General features: G+C 41.0%; 2 protein-coding genes across 2 annotated transcripts; both read left to right on the plus strand.

Moving 5' to 3' along the window:
* The first annotated feature begins 1140 nt into the window (after positions 1-1140).
* On the plus strand, positions 1141-5090 carry LOC108238949. The gene is made up of 2 exons (XM_017421332.3): positions 1141-1409; positions 2932-5090. Exon 2 carries the CDS (start codon positions 2952-2954, stop codon positions 3762-3764), a length of 813 nt encoding a protein of 270 aa, XP_017276821.1. The 5' UTR covers positions 1141-1409; positions 2932-2951; the 3' UTR covers positions 3765-5090.
* Positions 5091-6129: 1039 nt separating this feature from the next.
* LOC108238947 (lissencephaly-1 homolog B-like) lies at positions 6130-16302 on the plus strand. The gene is made up of 11 exons (XM_017421330.3): positions 6130-6300; positions 11084-11316; positions 12382-12466; positions 12556-12630; positions 12816-13022; positions 13731-13899; positions 14299-14401; positions 14518-14746; positions 15103-15204; positions 15284-15440; positions 15544-16302. The coding sequence occupies exons 2-11, from the start codon at positions 11285-11287 to the stop codon at positions 15615-15617; spliced, it is 1233 nt and encodes a 410-aa protein (XP_017276819.1). The 5' UTR covers positions 6130-6300; positions 11084-11284; the 3' UTR covers positions 15618-16302.
* Positions 16303-20207: the final 3905 nt, after the last annotated feature.

Consider the following 20207-nt stretch of genomic DNA (forward strand, 5'->3'; position numbering starts at 1 on the left):
GTTTTGCGGGCGTTGTGCTTGGTCAGACCTGTTAACTATAATGTGCTGGGAGCAATTTTGTTTTAAAACAAATGATAAATTTCCTGATCTGAGCGTTCTGGGGGTGGGAAATGGATCGACACAGGTGCTGAAACACACTGAGGAACTGGATTTATGATATGAGTTTCCTTCTAACTTTTAAAAGTGAAAGGTAGAACATCAAGCATCGCTGCTGGTCTAAATATAAATATGTCTGTAAAGGGAAATATAAAACTAACAGAAATATATAAAAGAGGCCCCTTTTTTGTAAAATGCTTTAAAACCAAAACAAGTTTGAGAAATTAACGAGACTAAATGCTGGGGGCTGAAATTTGTTGAAGTATTAACTGAATTGTCAAAATTAAAATGAGAGCAGAAGCTGAAATCAGCAAAACAGTAGCTAAAAGCTAAAATTGACCTAATCAAAGCAAAAAGCTGAAAGTAGCAAGATGGCAGCTAAAAGCTTAAAGTAGAAGACAAAACAACAAGTATAGTGAAGCAGATTTTGTTTTTCACCTTCTGAAAAGATCTCAATGTATTTATAAAAGGACAAAAGTTGTAATTAAAGCTAAATCGATATAAACTTACAAATGCTATAACTGAACTGCACACATTATTACATGAATGGCTTAAAAAAGCACACGTGAAAGTAGTCTGAGTGTAAAAAAATGTACATAAATAACAACAAACAGGAAACCAGCGGTCACACATTTACAGCATCGAGCCCATAAAGATCAGAAACCCAGACTACTGGATCATCTGAGACTTACAGGGAGTTTACATCTATAACTTCAAGCTGAAAGTAAGAAATGTTGACTAACACACACACACACATCACACACACACTCTGATTCAGCTGCACCAAAGTTGTTACCACCAGCCTAAACAACAGTTTTTAAAAAAAAATAGATTAAACCTGCTGTTGTATTCAGGAAATTATAACACACATCTGCCTCAATTTATTATAGCTTTAATATGGTTCATTATTACCCTGTCCTACCTACCTACAGAGGGCTCTAGATGGCAGTAAGAGCTTCATGCTGCAGTTTTTCTTTCACTGTCTGGCTGAAACTGCAGGAGCCAGTCTCGAATACAGGAAATTGCATCATAAAAGCTGCTGAGAGGTTGCCATCTTCTGGACTTGTGTGAGCACTACATGTGTGGAGAGAAGGCCTACGGACTCTGCCAACGCTGCCTCCTCTCCTCTCATGAAGGACAGACTCACAGCCTGTGTAATGTGGCCACACAGCGAGGACCGAGGCGCTCCGGGCGCCGGGGGGAACCTCTGCTCGGCGATCTGAGCAGGATGGAGAGCAGAGGACCTCAGAGAAGATGACAAACACTGACACAGATTGCCTCTCTCTGCGCTGGACGGTGGCTCTCACACACATGTGAGTGAAAAGCTGATGTTCCTCTTGTCTCTGATGTGTCTCTGGAGGGGTTTTCTGCAGCCGCTTATCTTCTGATGAGGCTTCAGGAAAAAAATGTGTTGCTTTAAAAATAAAAAAGACTAATTGAAACTCTTGAGAATGACTGCTCTAATTCTAAAATAGACATATGCTTACCTTTTTAACTGTCTTCATCATTCCCAAACATCCAGCATCATTACATCTGAAGAGATTTAATATCTAAGGTTCTCTGCTGCAAGAACTTTTTATATTTGAGGTCATCAGCTGTTTGGGTCTCTAAGCTGTGCCACAGAAATACTCCTACATTGTAGACATACAGCTTTTCTTAGCTTATTGTCAGCTGTTTTATTGAAACAGAAAACATTCAGTGTTCAGACATTATGAAACATCTGTTTGCAAAATCAGACGAAAAGTTGGATTAAATTGATAACTCGGTTATTGTTTTAAATCATGTCAAAAAACAGGCAAACACTTTGACTTTACAGCACCAAGATGAGAAACTGGAGAAACTACAAGCCAACTAAACAAACTCTTGTGTCCTTTTGTGGAAACAGTTCGGCACAATTGCAGAATAGTAAATTTTACCCACAAAAGAAAAACTAAGACAAACAAAAGGTGGCTCAGTGGTGCAGTGGTTAGAGCTGTCTCCTCCCAGCAAGAAGGTTGCAAGATCACTTCTCGACCAGTAGCCTTTCTGGGTGGACTTTACATGTTCTCCCTGTGCTCATGGGTTCTCTAATTTCCTCCCACAGTCCAAAAACATGCATGTTAGGTTCATTGGTAACTCTAAAATTGTCCCTAAGTGTGAATGGTTGTTTGTCTCGTTTGTCTCTACGTGTCCCTGTGATGGACTTGCGACATGTCCAAGGTGTCCCCCGCCTCTCGCACAGTGGCTGCTGGAGATAACACCAGCTCCCCACAACCCAGAAAGGAGAAGTGGGTAAAAGAAAATGGATGGATGGATGAAAAAAGGCCCAGCATTCCTTGAGAAAGTGCCTATCCCCCTCTGCCTTCCATGTCAGTTTTAAACTAAGACATTCTTGTGTTAAAGTTATACACAATCTTGTTTGATATCATGAGATGTCACGCTCAAAGTATGTGTCATGAATGACTCTCAGCTACTACCATTTGAAATTTTAGCTCAATATCTGCTAAATCAGCCATTCTTTTATGGTGGCTACGGTCAGTTTTCTGCGGTGGCAGTCATAGATGTACATCCAGTGATAACTTTCTGAGAGTTTGATTAAAATTTGTCCAGTGGTTCATGAGATATTTTGGTAACAGACAAATATATGAACACATGTGCAGAGACACGAGCAAAACCATTATCATCCGCCTTCAGCTTTGAGCAACAGGCATTAAGAATGTCCTGTAGGATTACCGCTCGTCTGTCTTTTTATTAAATCTGTTCTTAACAAAGTATTTGTAATGGTCTTATTACTAAAACTGAACTGATGTCACTTTCTTGTCAAACACGTTGATGTTTTCTCCTCCCTCTGAACAGCTTTGTGCACCAAAGGAACCATGGGAAACATCTTCCAGTGCTGCCACGCTCTGTCAAACTACTTTAAATACCAGGATCCGCTGGCTCAGTGTGGCCTCGAACAGTCCCCTCTGTTGTCCAGCGAGGAGAGCGAATGTGACTCCCTGAGCCTGACGTGCAGCCTGGAGGACGACCTGTTCTCCGTCTCCACCGGCGTGACGAACCTCCAGCCGGAGCACTTCCTGTTCCCTGACATCATCCTGAGCAGCAACCCGGGAGGAGAAGTGACTCTGGTGGAGCCCATGGTGTGTCTGCTGGTGTCCGAGGAGGAGGACGGTGACGTGAGGGCCAGCAGGGAGGGACGGGGCAGGGATTGCTCTGAGGTCGAGACCCAGACAGAAGCTGAGACTCAGATTGGCGCAGAAGTTCAGACGCAAACGGAGACACTTCAGACTCATAATGAGACCTTAGAGAGAGAGATAAAGACACTCACGGATACTAAGGAAGAAATAATGAACCAGGAGAATTTGCTCGTGGAGGCACAGAGAGGAATAAAAACATCACAAGACAGATATTCTCTAAGATCAGGAGAGAAAAACAGACTTAACGAGTTTAAAGAGATCTCCACTTCCATAAATCAAATATCACAAATGGATCAAAACACTGAGCTACAAGAGGAGGTAAACTTTGATGAAAACAATGCCTTTGAGTCCGAGCAGCACCCTGCGCTGATGCGTCGATGTGAAAAAGACAAGGATCAAAACACAAAGGCCACTTCAGTGACTGGACACAAAATGAGCGACACAAATAAAAAGACTGGTCCAGTGGAGCCACAGAACCAGACACGACAATGAGAACAACGGCCCTGGGAATAACTTTTACTGTGGTGACAAACAGACATGAACGAAGAGCAGACGTTTGTCTCATCAGATCTGACTGAAAGTGTAAAAATAAACTCACAGTATCATCTGCATAAATGAACACAAAAACAGAAGAGGATCTCAATACAGCTGATCTGTGACATGCTTTGGAGCTGGAGCTAGGAAAATTACTATATATAGAAACTTTCCAGTTCTTCATCTGGGGCGAACCTCGTGGACTGAACTGTGCCCAGCAGACACCGATCACCTGGGCCGGGACGAGCGCACAACATACAGACACAAAAACTCAACCTGCGTTAAAGCATAAAACACACAGAAACACAGGCTTTCAATCATTCAGAGCTCCATCTACAAGAGCCAACATCTCACCTCCAGTGGTTAGCACAGTTTTATAAGAATGTGAACTAATACTCTGTAGTCAAAGTGAGCTTAGTGGTTCGTAATTATCACCCACCGCCGGGAGGTTGCCACAGCCAGCTTACTTTAGAAAAGCCGAAAACGGCTGTAAGGCAATCAGTTTTACAGATGCTGAGCTAAATTTGTGTTGTGGTAGTAGCTGATAGTCATTTACAACACATACTCTGAGCATGACATCTAGCAGTATTGCATGAGGTTGCGTGTATCGTCATTTTTAAGGTTTGACCAAGTTAGCTACAACTCCATCATTCCTCAACACAAGATGATCTCAGTCTAAAACTCTGACATGAACGGTGGCGGGCGATACACATCCCTTCAAGGAATGCTTGGCTTTTAATCTGTTCTGGTATTTCAGACATTTCCTCACGCCAAACGAGCTCAACATGACATGGATGAAAACACCTGCTAACCCTGTGTTCATAACGCTCACCTCACCTGTTAATATGTCTTATGAAAGGTGACTCTAGATAATAATTTCTAAACTCTGCATTATGCTTTTCTTTGTAGTGAAAAAAAAAAGATCTGAAAGTTGAACAATGGAACAACTGGAAAATTAGTTATCAAAGCGCCAATGGACAATAAAACAGAAAACAGAAATGTGGACAAAGAGGACGTTACAAAAGGACACCTGGATGCTCCGTGAAAAAGGTCGTGGACGAGATGCAACAGTGGCGAACACGTGGCAGGCAGCAGGTGCTGTAAATAATTAGGTTACCCAGGTGCAATTGTTGTCTTTTTTTTGGAAAGATAAGCTGCTCCTGCTTCATCCTGATCGATGCCATGATATAGAATTTGCTGAAATATCTGTGATATATATATATATATATATATATATATATATAAAACCATTGTTGCTAAAATTAACATACATGTACTTCTGGATAAACAACCAAGCTTATTTTGTACAACTTATTCTGAGTCATATTAAAGCAACAGTGTGCAAAAATAAAGAGTTTTGCATTTGTTTGGTTTTTTTTACAATATTGTCATCTTGCAGTCCACCTGTTTGTTCACTGAGTTACACACATGTGCCACGAGTCGTCTCTGATCATGATCAGTTCTTTCTCTGAACCATAACAATAATGACCCTTTTTTATGTGTAAATGCTCTCAGCTGCTACCACATAATCTTCACCTCATTAGATGTCATTTTGAGTAACTTTTAGCCATTTTTTGTGTTGGCAAATGCATATCAGCTGTAGCAGTCATCTTGACTCCAAAGGTTCACCAGTTATAGATTTACATTGAATTGTCTTTGTTGCTTTTTCTTTTGAGTGTCATTACATTTCACCCAGAGGTTTATGAGACATTTTGCTAATAGACAGTCAGACAAACCCACTTTGCCTTTACCAGCCGGCGATAATTATTCTGTTATTAAGTGATATTTTTTTGCTGCTAATCCACTCATATGAAAAAAAAAAAAAAATTAAAGCTGCTTGAGTTTCATACTGAGTCACCAACTTTCAACACTTTATGTATCATTTTGAAGATTTTGAGATGGAGATTTTGAAAATCATATCAGTATTAAAAAATTCCTCATTGTGACTCATTTTGCCACATGTGAGTGCCACACTTTTTAGGTTTAGGATATTTAACACTTTTTCCCCTCCGTTTATCTTAATTAATCCAAAGCACTTTTGAAAATTTAAAAACTCAAATAAATTCCAGGTTGCAGGGCAACAAAATACAAAGAATACAGGCTGTATGTAATCTGTATCCAGATTACTGTGGAACCGGTGGATGATTTGTCTCTAGGCGACGGTTTCTCGCTTCATTACATTTAAATTTACATTTTAATCCGAATCAGGGGTGAAAAAACATACGTAATTTCTATATTTGACTTATTTTCCTTTAAAACGAACAGGGGCGTGAGTGAGGCGTCTATGGTGCGCGCCGCCGCCCACCTAACGTGCGCGCCGCCGACCGACGTCCGATCGCGACCGTTAGCTTGGGGCCGGGGCGAATGCGGTGATACCAGAGAGGAGAAAATCTGCCCGTCCGTGCCGGGTGATGAGAAAAGTCGTCCGAACCAGAGCTTCCAGTTGTATCCTTAGGCCTGTCGAGGGGATATAAGTTTCATCATGTATTTAATGGTAAGTCAGAGGCGTCCGTGCGCGCTTCTGTTTTGTTTTGGCACTCGGAGAGACTTGTTGTTTTTGACGACGTCTTTTGGCTGCAGTGTCTGCGCTTTTTTTCCCCGTCCCGAGCTCAAAATGGCGGAGAGGCCGAACGCCGTGCTAAGCTAAAGCTAAAGCTAGGCTAGGAGGCAAAAGTTGCCACTGCCAGAAAGCGCAACAGCGAGTTCCGAACGTCACTAAAACGACACGGCCGTGTTGCTGAAATACGCTGAAGGAAAACGCGTTTTCTAAGCCAAATGTGTCGCTTTTCGATCCGTCCTCGGGAGTCGCATGAGGCACTTGTTGTGAAGCTTGGCGCTAGCTACGCCTTTTTTATGGAAGTTCAGAGTGGAGTAGCTAACCAGGTGCTGCTACACCCAAAGGTTAAGATTTAAAACATTTTAAATAGTCGTTTTGACCTTGTATATACTGTAAACCATATTGTGTTATATTTACTGTTACTTAAGTGTTGTCCTTGATTGTGTTTTCTAACAAGCCAGCAGCGTTAACCCAACTTAAAACATGTTTTTTTGCCCCTCCTGGTGACAGGTAAAACGTGAGGGTGAATTTGTTGTTGTTTAGAGGTGCTTCGTTGATGATTTGCCACGGTTGTCAGAGGCCAAACGTCCTTTTTTTTGTTGCTGTTTGGTTATGAATTCACGCCTGCGTTGCTGTGCTAAGCTAACATTAGCTGGAAAGGGCGTTGCTGCAACTTTGCCCTTGTGTCCCTACGAGCTCAGAAAGAAGCTGTCCGAACGAGATTTTGGTCTGGGATAGACTTAAAAGAGAGAAAGGAAAAGATAATCACGTCTAAATTAGACGAAATGTAAATTAGGGTGGAGACCAGAAGAATGAGAATGAGGATAAACCTGCACAGATTTAGAAATCTCATTCACTGAAACTCATGTTGCCTAATGTTGCTATATTCAGGGCAATGTATGACCCTTGAATCAGGCCAATTATAATGAGCATTTTCATCCTTAATTATTGAAAAAAAAAAAAACCACATTTGTTTAGAATAACAACACTGCAGATTATCTGTTGTAATTTACCTGTGATTCCCTGTCCCAAGATTCAGATCAACTGGATGGGAAAACGAATAAATTCAGACTTATCGATCCTAATCTTTCCACGTTTGTACAGTTTTAGTTTTGAATAAGTTGACACTGGAAAACTTGGCACTGCATTCACATTAAGGTGCATTATCTTCAGCAGAAATATCATTAGTTTCACTTGGCCTGTCCCTGCATGTACACAAAAGAGAGGACTGTTTTCCCTTTGGCTAAATACAACCCTCAGGGTGTGAACAACACGGCTTGCTTAATGTGCTTGTTATGATACTATTGACATTAACAGTTAAGTACAAAATTGTTTTTTTTTTTTTTTTACTTGACCTTCGATTGTTGACCTGGAAATGAAATGCTAAAAATTAAAGAACATCTTCAGCAAAGTTTGTGGATGAAGGAGGATAACCTCTACAGCTTGGTGGCAAAATAATCTGAATTTATACTAATTTCCACTCCTCAAAGATTACGCTTTACAAATCTTTCTTCCAGTGTGTTTCAGTGGAGTTGAGCCAACATGGCTGTAATGCATTATCACCTACATTACTATACTTATATTTAAATATTTATCACCAATAAGGTGGAAAATCAAATGTATTGGCATTATTCTGAGTCTCTTGCAGCTGTTTGGAGATCATCTCAATGCCACTTGTTGCAGAATTAACATTTTATTCTGAGATTATCAGACCAGCATTACAAAATTAGATATTGTGAAATTATTGTGAGCTGTCCATTTGGGTAAAAACATCAAATCTTGATGTTTGAATTGTGGGTGAATATAGCTGGTTCAGTTTGTGCTATCAGACAAGGTAAACTCAGCAGCTTGACTAAAAAGGTCATACAATTTATGCACTGAGATAATCTTATTCTTTTGGTAGGTTAAAAATAGCTGGGTCCAACTTCAAGTTTAAAAATAAAGAATCTTGTATAAAACATAAGTGTAGGAGTATGTATATGAGCTGTTTGACTCTGTTTATAATCAGTATAAAACACTGATTAATTTGTAATCAATGAGCAAAATCACCAGAGTCATGTTTTGTTGCCAACAATTACGAGTCGTTTGTTTACATTCGATGAGTCCACTTCGTACAGAGTCGATGGATGTTGAGTTGGTAAAATGATTCTGGATGTAAACGGAGTCAGAGAGAGAACGCTAGGTGGGAAGGGAAAAGGTGAAGTTCTTCTTCTTCTGAAAATAAACGGCAACTAAAAGCTGATGAGTTGACAGAAGTGGAGTTGTTTTGAGGAGTAAATGGAATGGTGGAGAGCGTTACAGCAAAAGTTGGGGCTGAGATCACATGAAAAGAGCTAAGATTTTCAAACTAACTGATCAACGAATTTAGTTCAGAGGCGAGGAATATTTGCTAGTTTCTAACTCAGTTTTTGCATAAAAACTGATTATATTAACCCCAAACAACCATTTAAGGATGTAGAAATTGCGTCAAGGCTTAAAAATTCAAATAGTGTATTTTGACAACTATTGTGGCTTGAAGTCATTTATAAAAAGCAGTAATGCAGTCTTTTTTTGTTCCAATAATGTGGTTCAACTTCCTTTTCTTTATTTTGTTGTTTTTGAAACTGATAGTTGGTTATTTACATCTGCAGAGCTAACTAGCATTACAGTCTTGATGTTGGTCGTTTAGTGAAGTCCTAATTTTAAGTTGAGAATATGAAATTATACTTCTGTCTTTCTGGATACAGATTTCTTAGATCTGTGCTGTGATTATGAGTAGCTGCAGGGTTATAGGAGAGATTTTGCTGTTTCATTCTTTAGCAGAATCTAAATTAAATAAAACCTCTTTGCTGCGAAAGATCCTGATCATTTCTAACAGGGTGTGTTTGGTTTATATTCACGTCACATGATTATTTTGTACAGTTCACTTAAAAAATCTAAAAGGCAGTTCTTCTGTTGATTTAAAGTTGATTTACTGTGCTGTTATCTAAAAACAATGAGCCTTAACTTTAGTTAAAACGTAAATTTAGTTTGTCCTGGAGAAGAAAGGAAAAGATGAGCATCTTTTCTTTTGCTTTTCTCACAAGGCTGGCTCAGAGATTGTTAAATGTTTGGCAGAATGATGCTTTTCAGCCCATAACTTACTAGAGTTCAATACGCCTTCCTTAAATGGATTTTTATTTGCAAATTTAAAAAAAAACATTTATTAAGCAAAACAATAAATAATCTAGTTATCAAGAGTTGCTTATTCTTCTGCTCCTGAAGCCAATCTGTTTTGAGTTGAGTTAACACTTTTTGACTAAATGCTAAGATTTTTACAGTATTACATTTATGGCACTAATTATAAAATTTAAACCATTTTCTTTTTGTTTTTTGGAAACAATCGGTGCCTTTTTTGCAATTAAGGAAGTGGACTTTGTGATTAGATCATCACACCGGTTTTAGACACCCCTTTATTCTCTCATTTCTTTGATAAGATGATCCATCAACGGGACTTTGAACCTTTTTTTTTCCTGATTTATGACCATCATGTTCCCTGTGTAGCACGAAGTCTCGCTCACAGCACATTTACTCCTGCAAGACTTCTTAAATCTTGAGCAAATCAAGCCCACAACTTAATTAAGCCATTTTCAGGACTGTTTTAATGCAGTTTTTTTTTTTTTTTTGGAGTTCAGGTGTCCTAAACAGGTGCGTTAGAGACAAAGGTTGTCATTGTTTTGTAATAGTTGACCTGTTTGGTGAAGAGGAGATTGTTGAATCACAGGAAGTTCAACTTTCAGGCAGGAAAGAGGAGTTCTGACATATTTATGACACACTTCTCGCTAAATGATTCAATTGTTCAGCTTATAATAAAGTGCTATTCAGCTTTTTATTTTATTTTTTTAATTTTTTTTGTAACAGTGTGGATAGAGAAGCAAACAAGAACAGGGTAGATGAGATTTATTTTCACTTGTCAGGAAAAATAAATCAGAACGTTACGAGAGGGGAAAAAACACAGATCAGCCGAACATCGCAGCGTTCATCCAGCGAGTCCTCTCTCTGTGTTCGGTCCTTATCCTGTTTGTCTGTCCTCTCTTCTTTACATTGAACTGTCAGCTCTATAGAGGTCTCTTTGACACACACACACACACACACACACACTGTTTGTGCTGTCTGGTCTAACTGCTAAGAAGCTTAGCGCTTTTGCAAGACTGAGCTCCAGCAGAGTTCAAGAAGTGAGGGCTATCATCGGCTTCTAGTAGCTAAATGGAGCGTTTTAATTTGGAGCAGGTGCTGTTGATCACTTCAGGGTTAAAACAGAAATTATAGGGAGGGAAAAAGAGCTTAAAATGAAATAATACCACAGATTCGTGGCACACTAAAATGTAATAATTGCCAGGGGTTTTCGAACAGTGTTTTTGCTTGGAAATACCTTAATGACAACCTTATCTAAGTTTTGCATCTTAAATAAATGCAGTCATAATAATTTAATTTCCTTTTTAGTGTTTTTTAATTTCAGATAATTGTTTATGGTTTAATAAAGCAGATTTTCACACTCTGTAATATTTACTCTATATTTTATGTATATTACAAGTTCTCTTCCACAAATGTGGATGAATCACATGTGAGGGTTATTTTTAACTTGGAGGTTAATTGTTTTTATTTAGATTTTATTGAAATAGTTCAGTAGAACCTTAAGTCATCTTGTATCTCTCTTCCTCATTGAAACATGAATTAAACCCCTCTGTTTCCTCTTCATCAGGTGAGGAACACGTTGCATTAGTGAGTGACGTTTGGACCTTCGCGAACACTTCTGGATCCTCATCCTGGTGATCAGCCGTCTCTCCAGTTCTCTCCTGCGTGGCTCTCCCTCCTCCGCCTCCTCCTCACCAGTCAGACCGCCCCTCCACATCACCTTCATCCTCATCCTCACCTCCCCGAGCGGGAGAGAACAGCAGCCACCATGGTGCTGTCACAGAGACAAAGAGATGAACTGTGAGTGCAATTATACGAGGGATTACAGGCTCATTGCACGCGCAGACAAGTACAGACATGCACGAAGTGTTCAAACATGCATATAAGTTTCAGCTCTGGTTTTTAAAAAAAATCTCGCCAAAAAACCCCACAAATATGCGACGCACGGTTTCCTCGTCACGTTTGAAAGCAGTGGGACTTGTTGAGCTGTCGTTCACAGGGATGAGAAATCGGTGCGAAAATGCGAAGAGATGTGAGCTCAAGATGCTTCACTTGATAGCTGCTTGGTGAATATTTCATAACCAACATGACATGAGCGGAGAACCGAGGGGGGTGGGTAACACGCGAGAACTTAACAAATTGAAGGCTGGTTAATGTGAGCAGCTTTGTGCAGAGATTACTGCCTGAACTTGTGCATATTTGTTGCTTCTAGTCTAGACTGCACCATATATTATATAAACAGTTATGTAAGTAATATCTATATTTTATATTTCGATGCGTTAAAAGTTTAATTGGAGATAACTGTGTAGACATCCTGCTTCCAGCGACGGCGGTGTGTTAAATTGAGGTCACTGTTACCTACCGTTAAAGGAGCCCTGAAGCTTCAAACTAAATTTAGCTTTCGCTCATGAAATATTCACCTCGTATTTCCTAAAAAGACCTGTTGCACTATTTACATGTGTTCTGGGTTTGTCCTCTGCATCATCCGGCTCACAGATCTGTTCGACTTTGTTGCCAGTTCCTGTTTTCATAGCAGCAAAAAGAAACACTTTTTCAAAACACTGAAGGCTTGTATTTTTGTTCCTCGTATGAAGGGCTGTAATTTGTTTCAGATGTTTGGATTGACTGACATTTAAAAGTGTGGTCTCCCTTTTTTTTAAATCTGGAGCTACAATTTAATAAATTATATACTATTAGCTGTAAAGACATTTACAAACATTAAATTCACGACACATTTGCATAAGCTTGCATCACTACACACCTTTAGGTTGAGCATTCCAGCGTCTGTGGAGACGTCATCTGTGAGTTGTGTTGAAAAAACACAGCCGCCTTTTAACAAATCCCGTTTTCTTTCCCTTCTTTCAGAAATCGTGCTATAGCTGACTATCTACGTTCCAATGGATACGAGGAAGCTTATTCCACTTTCAAGAAAGAAGCAGAGTTAGATATAGTAAGAAGAAACAAATGCACACACAAAAAATACATTTCCTTTTATAACGAGGGGGCAGTGTTTTTTCATTGTCTTTGCTTCGGTTGTAGAATGAAGAGGTAGACAAGAAGTATGCGGGGCTTTTGGAAAAGAAATGGACCTCTGTTATCAGATTACAAAAGAAGGTAAGGGATGTCTGCTCCTACTGATTTTTGGGTAATGTTCAGAAAATAGACTTGTGTTTGCAGTGGTTGCTTCAAGGATCATACATAATATGCTGTGTTAATCCCATAAAAGCATTCATGTCACCGTTTTCTTTCAACTATTAGATGTACGGTGTTCCGTTTAATTAACGTGTCTGTTTCTCCAGGTAATGGAGTTGGAGTCGAAGCTGAACGAGGTCAAGGAGGACATGACATACGGAGGATCTGTGGGTCAGAAGAGGGACCCTAAGGAGTGGATCCCCCGTCCCCCAGAGCGATACGCCCTGAGCGGGCACCGTGCTCCAGTCACGCGGGTCATATTCCACCCTGTGTTCAATGTCATGGTCACGGCATCTGAGGACGCGACCATCAAGGTGTGTGTCAGCGTTTTCAACCTACTTTTTCGTAGGTACAGTCAAATCTCCCACCTCTGCTGATCGAAACGTATTTAGTTCATGTTGTTACATCTTACTCAATGTACTTGTAGTCACTGTCGGATTACACTAATGAAATCGCTTTAGTTTCTTGGATAAAATGTTTGCAGAATAAGAGAACACGGAGAACAGCATGGTCCTGACCAACTGAACTCAGCTCTTCCTAACGACACGCCCTCTGCAGCTCTGACCCTTCAGTTCAGAGCTGTACTGCAGATCTGAGGCTGCTCTCCTCTGCCTTAGCTCGCTGCAGCTTCCCTGTTTGTCCTCCCTTCCTGCTCCACATCAGTCCTCTCTTTTCAGCTCTATAGCTGCTGATATACGTGGAGATGGGCTGATACCTGTGGCGTTCAGCCCATTTCAGAGCACATATTCTTAGGAAATACGCAAATATGTCTCTTTCTTAGCTGGTAAAAAGTGCCAGCATTTCTTTAATCTTCAAGCAGTGTCATTATAGTCGGGTTTCAGTAAACTTTTAACTTTTTTTTGTGAAACAGTAATCCGTGTTTCTTAACTGGATGAAGTCCACTGGCTGCAGTTAAAATCCAGTTTTGCCCGTTTCAGTCGAAGTGTGTTTTTTTAGTTCTGTTTGATAGTTGGAGACCAAAATAGCTCACAGATTGTTTTCTCTGCCTTTGTGATTTTTAGGTGTGGGACTATGAGGCGGGGGACTTTGAGCGAACCCTCAAAGGCCACACAGACTCCGTGCAGGACATCTCGTTTGACCAGACAGGAAAGCTGCTGGCTTCATGTTCAGCTGACATGAGCATCAAACTCTGGGACTTCCAGGGGTTTGAATGCATCCGAACAATGCATGGTGAGAACATTTTTACAGAAAAACAAAAAAATTGTTAACCAGAAGGTAGAAACACTTGTGGAAAGAGTTGGTAGTTTTGATTTATGAGCTTATTGGGTTTTTTTTGGGCTTTATTCAAATTTGTGTGTGTGTGTGTGTGGGGTATTTAGACAAGACAGTTTATCCAAACCAATAAACTTTCAATTTAATCAGGGTCTTATTATGCAAGGATCCTTACTAAATGTGTGAGCAAGATTTATTTCAGAACTGTTAATTAAAAAAATAACAAATGTATCTGATTTTCAGTCTTGTTTAGCTGTTATAAATGTTTTATTTTGAACACAGTTCACACAGTGGCTTTAGTATGAATGTGAGCACAGGTCTGTGATGCAATTTAAAAACTGAACTTTTGTCTTTCAGGCCATGATCACAATGTGTCGTCTGTAGCCATCATGCCAAATGGTGACCACATAGTGTCTGCTTCCAGAGACAAGACCATCAAGATGTGGGAGGTGGCTACTGGGTAATTGGCTCTTTGCTATTCTCTCTGTTTGATGGCGTTTCTTTTAGTAACCTTTTATTTTAAACCTTCAAAAGGCTGTTTTGTTTGTAGGTAACCTTGTGTTTCTTGCTACGCAGGTACTGTGTGAAGACATTTACAGGCCACAGGGAGTGGGTGAGGATGGTTCGTCCAAATCAGGATGGCTCATTGATCGCCAGCTGCTCTAACGACCAGACGGTGCGCGTCTGGGTGGTTGGTTCGAAGGAGTGCAAAGCTGAGCTGCGGGAGCACGAACATGTGGTAGAGTGTATCTCATGGGCTCCTGACAGCGCTCACCCCACCATCCTGGATGCTACAGGCATAGAGGTAAACATTACCGCCGCAAGAGCTGACGTTTACCTCCTGAAGATGTTTGTGGCTTGAGTTGCAGGATCAGCTGCGGGTTTTCAGACATTCAGTCTGTTCCCTGAGTTAACCGCTGTCCTCAAACTTATGAAATTTACTATTATTTTCAGTAGATGAGTTATTGGTAAAGATAATTTTTGTTTATCAGTGAGTTTCCTGCAGACTTTGTTTTTAACATTTTGAAATACCTAAAGGCCACGCTGTTATCATGGCTAATCTTTAGTGCTTAATTCCTAAGAAGACATCTTACGTATGACAAATTACACTGTTGTCTTTGTTGCGTTTGTCCTACCTCCTCCTTTATCTGTGTTCCTCAGAATAAAAAGAGTGGAAAACCCGGTCCCTTCCTGCTCTCTGGTTCTAGAGATAAAACGATTAAGATGTGGGACGTCAGCACTGGGATCTGCCTTCTGACTCTGGTGAGTTGCATACGTGGTGGCTTCACGATAGCCTCAGTGTTGCTGAGATTGCGGTGGGTAATCAGTCCTCTACGTCTAGGTGGGACATGACAACTGGGTGCGTGGGGTGTTGGTTCACCCCGGAGGACGGTTTGTAGTGAGCTGCGCCGACGACAAAACCCTTAGGATCTGGGACTACAAGAACAAACGCTGCATGAAGACTTTGTCTGCCCACGAACACTTTGTTACTTCTCTGGGTGAGGCACAGCTTACGAATGCAGAAAATTAATCCAAGCTGAAATGGTCTCTATGTGCTTGATGCTCAAATAATTTCTGTAAACACTTTTTCTTACTTTTCAGATTTCCATAAGTCTGCTCCCTACGTGGTCACAGGCAGTGTTGATCAGACAGTGAAAGTCTGGGAGTGCCGCTAAGACTGCCACCATCTCTCGTCCCGCCCTGCTTCTACCAATTCCAAGAAAAAAAGCCCTATCCACATGCTTCTCAGCAGCTTTCTCCCTCTGCCCTGACGCCCAGCCCAGCCCAGCCCAGCCCAGCCCAGCCCCCCGCTGCCTCCCGCACTCCAAACCATAGCTGACCAAGACGCTTTCCCTTTACCCCCCCTCTCCTCTCTCCCCCCTACATTGTTCCAGCCCTATTAAGATGACTATTGTCCTTTTTGTGTAAATTATTCTGGATGTAGGGTACGCTTAATAAATGTCACGCAATCTCTGACACATAAACACACTCAAAATGACGAGAAGCATCTTTGCATGGTGATTCCAACAAAAAAACAAATACTGTTAGGTATGCAAAATAAACATACTGTTGTCATAACTTCCCATCGAGTCAAAGGGTAAATATTTCTGTGTGCTCACAGTGCTCAACAACTAATTGCACCCCTTCCCGAAGGAGGGGGGTTAGGTTATGTTTAGTTATGTTTTACTCCATGTCTCCATTTTTTCGGGAGGGATTTGTCACTGCATTCATGGTGATGAAGATGTGAAGAAAGAAAGCGCCAAAAATAGTTTAAAAAAAAAAAAAATCTGTCCAGAAGAGGATGAGTTAAAAAAAAAAATTAATCAAGCAGCTTCTTAGTTGAATCACAAGAGGTTTTGTGGGCGAGTGCATGTGTACATGCGTGTATACGTCGTGCGAGTGTGTGTTTGTGTGTTTTTGACAGGAGAATCTTTCCACTACCTCTGCTCTGATGGTGAGATGAGAGAGAGAGAGCTAGCAAAGCTTCTCGCCTACTGTGTCCTTTCATAACTTTCTTCATCTCTTTTAACAAACTTGCGTTCTAGTAGACACTCACCGGATCCTAGTGGTCCATAAGCTGCTGTGAGCACAAACACGAGCCCCTGAAGTGTGTTTGTACAGAGGGGGAAACGTTGGCTCGCCTTTTTATGAGGTTCGTGTGTGTGTGTCGCGCCAGACAAACACTTTCTTGCTCGCTATCTTTGCCTTGTTAACCCATCCAGGGCTCCCTCCGACGGGACTGTCATTCAGCTTTCTGTGGTCTCACCGCTCTCTTTACACACACACTGTAAAGGTTGCCCACACACGCACAGTGAAAGTTGTGTACCATATATATCTGGATGTCATTGTTTGCAGCATAATGAAATTAAAAAAAAAACAAAACTGTAAATATAACTTTTCTCTCCGTGTGCTTTTGTTTCATGGAGAAGTGAGATGAAGGAAAACCTCAGGCAGTCAGGGAGGATTGGAAGTGAGGTCGGATTCTGCAATATTCTCTTTATTCTCAATACTCCTGCTTGCATTGCTTTATGTTGCAGGAAAAACGCAAGCAGCGCCACAAAACGTTGTCTTAGTTACATTTATTTTGTTAAATCTGTTAGTTGTGGTATTTAACTTGACTTTTAATCCACAACCCCCTCATCAGGTGTTGTTTAAACGTTTGGGGTTCTTATTTTGTACAATTGATTTACCCCACAAGGTCGATGCAGGTCTTTTTTTGTTTGTTTTAATGTAGCATATTGAAACTTCGTCCAATATTTGATGTAATATTTAGATTTGAAAGCTGTGGCAGCTAATTAGGAGGATAAATTTTCAATAAGGAAAAATTCTAGACCGTGAGAACAGTGACAGCCTGCTAATAGAAAAAAAAAGTTAGTGTGATAACCTTTTAGATCAGCCTTTTTATTTTTTTAACTAAAGGCCTAGCAAGTGGTATTGCCAGTTGTCGTGCTCCATGTGGGTTTTTGGGATCAGTCTCAGCTCCTACCACTTCAAATTTAACCCCCATTATATGTGAAATTCACTGTTTTGTAGACATTTTTGTATTGGCTAATGTCAATTAGCTGTGGCTGCCATCTAGAACTGGATTGACTGGATGAACGTTTCATTAAAATCCATCCAGTGGTTCATGAGATATTTTGCTAACAGGCTGGGTTGGGTCCAACATGTGACACTAAAGTTTTAAGCAAAGGTTTTGTGCAACGAGTAGCACTTAAACTATATGTTGGGGCTCATTCTCAGCTTCAACCACACAAATTTTAGCTCAAAATCTGTAAATCTGGCTGAATTATAGTTATATTTGTGTTTCCTGAGGTCAGTTGTGGCGGCCATCTTGAATCTGCCCGATTCCCAGCAGTTTATAAGCTGTAGAGACGCATTCAGCAACTTTTTTTCTGAAAGTTTTATTCAGATCTGTTCACTGCTTCATGAGATATTTTGCTACAGACAAATGAACAAATGGCATAAACGCTTATGTCCTTACGGCGGCAGACGAACAACAAAAAAAAGGTAAACTGATAAAAACCTTTTTATTATTTATCTGTAAATGTCAGGCTGAGCTGCAGCAAAGCTGTCTGATGGTTTACGACCTCGCCGCACCTCTTGAGCAGCAGTGAGCGGCAGCAGCAGACCAGTAAAGGTTTAATTAGTGAGAACCAGTTTCAGACAAACTCCCAAGGTTTACCTTCCAGGTACAACCCAGTTCCACGGGAGCTGAGACGCCGAGAGGCAGCAGGGATACTTCAGGCCCACTTATTAATTATGTAGCGTACCTCAGCCTCCGGGGCCCTCACCTGCTCACTCACCCACACGGCAATTAGTCTCTCTTGCCCAGGCGGTATCCTGGCAACAGTTGCCATGGCGGCGAGCGCAACCACCACACCTATGGAGGAACCCGATGCAGATGTCAGAACGGAGCAGAAAGTTCATATAGTGGTAGGAGCATGGTGCACACAGAGGAGATCTAGTTTTATTTCTCAGCAGAGCCACTGAAGTAGAAACATTAACCTACATCCTCTCATTTTATCCCCTCATGCAAGCTGATGACATGAAAACAAGATTTATTCTTCATAAAGATCTATCTTTTCTCATATATATGGCTTCTGGGTCACCTATTTCTCTCTGTGTGTCTCTAAGAGGCCTGTTTGATTCCAGAGAGGAGCTGCAGAGACTTATCAGCCAGCGCTGAGCCAAACGCTCTGAGAGGTTTCAAGGTCGGTCTTTACAGCAGACCTGACTCATGCTGCAGAACTGATCCCTCAGACTGGACCCAGGCTGGTTTCAAGAAGGAGCAGGCCGGCTGCTCTGTGGCTGGAAATCGCCGGAGGCTCGGGTGCAAACTGGGGGCCGGGCGGCGGTAGATTGTGCGCGAACGGCACGGCTTCCACGAGCCGTGATCCCGCCGCGAAGCCCGGTGAGGACAACGTGAGGGTTCAGGGCTGCGATACTTCAGGATTTGGCACACTCTAGTGGTACATTTTATTTTTAACCTTCCTCCATTATGACGTAATCAAGAAAAACTTTAAATGTTTTGCCATGATGCAATTTTTTTTTTTCCCAGAAAATATTTTTCCATGGGAGTTGCAGTCGGAGCCTTTTGTTCCGATACAAGAGTCACAAATGGTCACAACAGCAACAGGGAACATATGATTAAGTGCATTATATTACCACTGTGTGACACTTATAAAAGTACAATTTATCCAGTGATTGAAGCTCTTTTATCCATTGGTACGTTTGTGTAACTTAGACTGTAATAAAATGGAGTCTCTTAGCTTTATTCCCAACAGTTAAAGAACAGTTCAGGGGTTACAGAGGACAGGAAAAGGAGACAGAATGACTGGTCCAGGTGTAGTTTCTATGGGAAGAATTATAGAAATAATGACAAATACAAACATGAAGAGTAGAGGATGTAAAGACAGCAGCAGATGACTGAAATGTGGTCAGTTTGTCCTCCAGCAGCAGAACTAAGGGATTGATGAGGAAACCCAACCCTGACTATAGGATTTATCAAAAAAAGAAAGACTTAAGTGAAACTGGAAGTTGGTTCCAGAAGAGAGGAGCCTGATGACTGAAAGCTCTGCCTCTTGTTCTACTTTTAAAAACTCTAGGAACTCTAAACCTGCAGTCTGAGAGCAAAGTGCTCTGTTCAGAAAATATGGAAGAATAAGACCGTTAATGTATGATGGAGCTTGTATATCAACACCTTTAAAAGAACCATCATCTGTACAGCTGATGAAGGCAGCATGATGAGCGTACATGTCTTTTAGTAGCATTAAAGTTATTCACTGTTTTTATAGAGAAACAGACATAAAATATTTATTTAATTCAGATTTTTGCTCAAGATATTGTTAATGTTTAAATAAATAAACATTTTCTTCTTAGCTGTTTAATAGCATTTGATCCTAGCTTGAATCAAAGCTTCCAGCTGCACTTTCAGGCCATACAATCAGTATATTTATGATTTCAGCACGCCTTTGGCAGGCTGCTTTTGTTGTGCATGTCATGTTCGAGTGAGGAAGATTTAAACCGTTTCCGGTTCCGCAGCCAGCAGGAAAGACGAGCAACAAGCCCGCTGAGGGGAATATTCTTTGAGTTTGACTCCTCTCCTTTGTGTTGCATCGGTTCCTCTTTGGTCTGTCGATCCACAAGTGATGCAGCACTTCTAACTGGGTCAGCCCATCCCTTCCTCACATCCCTCCCACCTACTGTATCTCCATGTCACCCCTCCTCCTCCTCCTCCTCCTCTTCCCTCCTTCTGATTTTTTCCT

This window comes from Kryptolebias marmoratus, linkage group LG13 (assembly GCF_001649575.2).
Source record: "Kryptolebias marmoratus isolate JLee-2015 linkage group LG13, ASM164957v2, whole genome shotgun sequence".
Taxonomy (NCBI): Eukaryota; Metazoa; Chordata; class Actinopteri; order Cyprinodontiformes; family Rivulidae; genus Kryptolebias; species Kryptolebias marmoratus.

What these genes read in the sequence shown, in the direction of transcription:
- LOC108238949 (XM_017421332.3), top strand. Translation starts at nt 2,952, where the DNA reads ATGGGAAACATCTTCCAGTGCTGCCACGCTCTGTCAAACTACTTTAAA.
- LOC108238947 (XM_017421330.3), top strand. Translation starts at nt 11,285, where the DNA reads ATGGTGCTGTCACAGAGACAAAGAGATGAACT. An exon ending in AAGAAGCAGAGTTAGATATA is followed by an intron (nt 12,467 to 12,555) that starts GTAAGAAGAAAC and finishes CTTCGGTTGTAG; the next exon opens with AATGAAGAGGTAGACAAGAA. An exon ending in GGATCTGCCTTCTGACTCTG is followed by an intron (nt 15,205 to 15,283) that starts GTGAGTTGCATA and finishes CTCTACGTCTAG; the next exon opens with GTGGGACATGACAACTGGGT.